We start from the raw sequence: 3,522 nt of genomic DNA, 5'->3' as shown, positions 1-3,522 counted from the left end.
GAGCGGGCCGGGCCGCCGGGCATCCTCCCGGGCACCGGAGAAGCGCAGCAAAGGGCCGCTGCCGGCAGGAGGGAGCGGGCGCTCTGCTCTCCCCGGGACGCCCAAACCTCGCCCGGTACCTCTGCACCAAGAGCTTTCCGACAGCCCAAGCCCGTTGTGGAGGACTTGGGAGAGGCTTTTCATTGATCTGATGGCCAGTTCCAGCCCGGGGCTGGATGCCCGCTGCCGGCTCCAGCTGCTCCGGGCTGGTGGGGCAGGGCCAGTGGGGACGGGCCTGGAGCTCAGACCCCTTCTCTTCCTTCTGAGCCCAGATTTAGCAGCTCCCAGATCTCCAGCAAAGCCCCTCTTTTTTCTACTTTTGGCTGGTGGGATGGAGACATACCAACCCCCCCACCACTGCCTGGACGGGAACGTCCCTCAGGCCACCATCAATCGTTTCTTCTTCCCATCCGGTCTCTGAGCTGCTGCAATAATACAGGCAGCAAATAGTCATAAACAGGCTCCTCAGGCCACTGTAGCGGGGCTGTGTCAGCGCTGGGGGCGGCCGCGGGGTGTTTCACCCTTCTGTTAAATGCACATGCTCCCCAGACAGCACAGGGATGCAGGACGGGGCCTGCCAGCAGCGGTGGGAGGGCGAGTGTGTTGGAGGAAAATATATCGTGCTGGATCCAACAGCCAAAAGTGGGGACGTGGCTGTCACCCCCTCCCCGGATCCAACTGGGACCAAGCTGGCCTGATCTTCACTAGTGCTCACACACTCACTTGCACACACACACAGAGGTTCAAGCACACACACTATTAACACACGACTGGCCCTTTTTAACGGCTTACCCCTCTCTTTTCCCACTCTTGCTCCTCCCAGCGTCCCCAGGCAGGTTACCTGAGCCCCCTCCTGCCGCTGTCTCGCTGAGGTTCTCTCTGGGCGTGCGGAGCAGCTTTCACAGCACAACCTGACACAGCTCAGGGCTGCAGCCAGCTGCCACACGACGTGAAGAGAAATGGGTCGAACCTGCTCCGTCTCTCTGCTGGTCACTCCTTGTCTGGGGAGATGGGGAGATGGATGGATGGATGGATGGATGGGCGGGCAGAGAGGGCACAGGTACCCTTCCAGTTCTGCAAATGCTTCTCTGCTGCCGGTGCAGCAAGGAACTCGCCAGCCAGCGCTGCTCTGCTGCAGAAATGCTCCTCCAGCCTCTGGCGGCAGGACCTGTCGGCCCTCGCAGTTTTGTGGCTCCCGGGCACCTCTGCCGCTCCTACAAAACCTGCGAAACCTTTGGCAGGAGGAGCTGTGCCAGGGCGCACCTTCAGGCACTGAGCAAGCAGGCAGCCTGTGCATGGTTTCAGTTTCTTTTCCTTGATTTGCTCAGCAGCGCCCAGAAATTAGAGCTTCATTTTTCCTTCCCACACAAAAGGCAAAAGCTTTCCCCAAAGGAAGGAAGAGATCATGCTGACTCATTTGCAGTTACTGGTTTATTATACCCTCCTGACAGGGCTGTCAGCCGAGGGCAGTTCAGGAAAACTGCTTTCTCCTAAACCCTGCCCCCCCAGCCCCGCTGCCTGACAGCACTATTGCTTTTTGCACCCATTTCACAGCAAGGCAAGCACAAGCTTGTGCCACGGTGCCTGTCCCCTCGGGTGCCTGGCAGGAGTCGGGGGGGGGACAGCCCAGCCCTGCCCGATGGCAGCGTTTGGCAGAACACCCCGCAAACCAAGAGGGATCAGTAAGGAGTAAAATCACTGATGTTTTTCATCTCCCAGCAGCCTGAGGTTGAGAGCTGCAGCATGCCCTTGGGCTTGGAGGGCAGGGCCAGAGTCTTTGAAACTCACTTTGACAAGAGAACGCTCTGCATCAGAGTTCAGTATGTCCCAGAATAAGTGCCGTGGTTTAACCCGGCAGGCAGCTAAACACCACACAGCCGTTTGCTCACTCCCCGCCTGCAGTGAGATGGGGGAAAGAATCGGAAAAAAGGTAAAACGGGTTGAGATAAAGACAATTTAATAGGACAGAAAAGGAAGGGAAAATAATAATAATGATGATAAAAGAATATACAAAACAAGTGGTGCACAATGCAATTGCTCACCACCCGCTGACCGATGCCCAGCCAGTTCCCGAGCAGCAGCCGTGCTGCCCCCGGCCAACTCTCCCCGGTTTTTTGTTCAGCATGACGTCCCATGGTATGGAATATCCCTTTGGCCAGTTGGGGTCAGCTGTCCTGGCTGTGCCCCCTCCCAGCTTCTTGTGTGGCCCCAGCCTCCTCGCTGGCAGGGCAGTAGGGGAAGCTGAAAAGTCCTTGACTTAGTGTAAGCACTGCTCAGCAACAACTAAAATATCAGTGTTTTATCAACATTATTCTCATCCTAAATCCAAAACACAGCACTATACCAGCTACTAGGAAGAAAATTAACTCTGTCCCAGTGGAAACCAGGACAATAAGAAAAGTCTCCAGAATTAAAACAGCTGATTTAAAAAAGACAGCAGCTTCGAGGATGGGGAAGGCCTGGAGGAGGGATGGCTTTTTCCTGATGACCGTGATAGGGAATGGGTTTGCCCCACTAATCCCTTCCACGGACCATCTGTCCTTGGCCTTGCTCTGCCCTCCCCTGTGTGGGACACCGGGGCGGTCCCAGCCCCGACAGGCATCCCACCAGCCGCCCAGGAGGCAGGACAGGGGCAGGCGGCTCCCGTGGAGGGTGTTGGTCGGATGTCACCAGGATGTCACAGCCACCGCTCTGCACCGCACAGGACATACAGCCCTGGCATAATTGGAGGCAAGGAGACGGCAAGGCGACGCTGCCCCTGAGGAGGTCCCAGGCGGCTCCTTGACTCACTGGATGAGCCCCGCAGGCAGCAGCGAGCTCTCGCTGGTGCTGGTGAAGGGGGCTGCCCCGCCGCCCCCTGGATCCGCTCCTCCACACCGCTCTGAGCCAGGAAGGGGGAGAAGCAGGACAGAGAGTTAAGCCGAGGCTTGCCACGAATCCCCAAGGCCGGGGTGACCCCGCTCTCCGGAGGGGCTCCTGCTTGCTTTCCCGGGAGCCAGGCCCCTGCAGCCCCCGCACTGCAGCTTTGGGGACTGACAAAGGTCAGACTACTGGGCTCGTCTTCCAGAGCCCTGCTCAGCAGCAGCCTGGGGGACCCCAGCCCCGGGAGAGCACCCAGGGCAGCCCAGAGCCTCACCTGCCTCCTCCCAGCTGGGGAAATGCTGGAATCCTTCTAAGTCTGCAGACAGCAGGACTTGGAGAACAGGGTCCTGAGGGCAGAGAAACCTGGGCTGGGGGAGCCTGCTGCTGGCCCCTTCCTGTCTCTCCGGGGCTGTGAGCCCCCAGCCAGCCCGGGGCAGAGGATGCAGCCCTTCCCCGCCACCTCGCATCCTGCAGCCGGCCTCAGATGCTGCCTCCACCTCTTTGAGATGAAGGTGCTACCAGAAGAGAGGCAGCAGCATCCTCGCGGCAGGCGCCAGTGGCCAGCGCAGGCTGCACGGGGAAGGCAGCTGGGCTGAGCCCATCGCCGCGGAGCCTCCCCTG

At 59.2% G+C, this 3,522-nt stretch overlaps 1 protein-coding gene across 1 annotated transcript in view; it reads right to left on the bottom strand.

Annotated features, from left to right (window-relative positions):
* Window positions 1-2,348: 2,348 nt before the first annotated feature.
* Window positions 2,349-3,522, bottom strand: part of SLC26A11 (solute carrier family 26 member 11) — a 9,310-nt gene continuing 8,136 nt past the window's right edge. The window contains exon 17 of the mRNA XM_009276825.2: window positions 2,349-2,920. Coding sequence (XP_009275100.1) covers window positions 2,826-2,920 — 95 coding nt within the window. The 3' untranslated portion in view covers window positions 2,349-2,825. The remainder of the gene's footprint in view (window positions 2,921-3,522) is intronic.

The sequence above is a fragment of the Aptenodytes forsteri genome, unplaced genomic scaffold (assembly GCF_000699145.1).
Source record: "Aptenodytes forsteri isolate BGI_AS27 unplaced genomic scaffold, ASM69914v1 Scaffold34, whole genome shotgun sequence".
NCBI classification, from domain to species: domain Eukaryota; kingdom Metazoa; phylum Chordata; class Aves; order Sphenisciformes; family Spheniscidae; genus Aptenodytes; species Aptenodytes forsteri.
The sequence above is the reverse complement of the archived record's forward strand: the minus strand, read 5'-3'. Positions and strand labels throughout refer to the sequence as shown.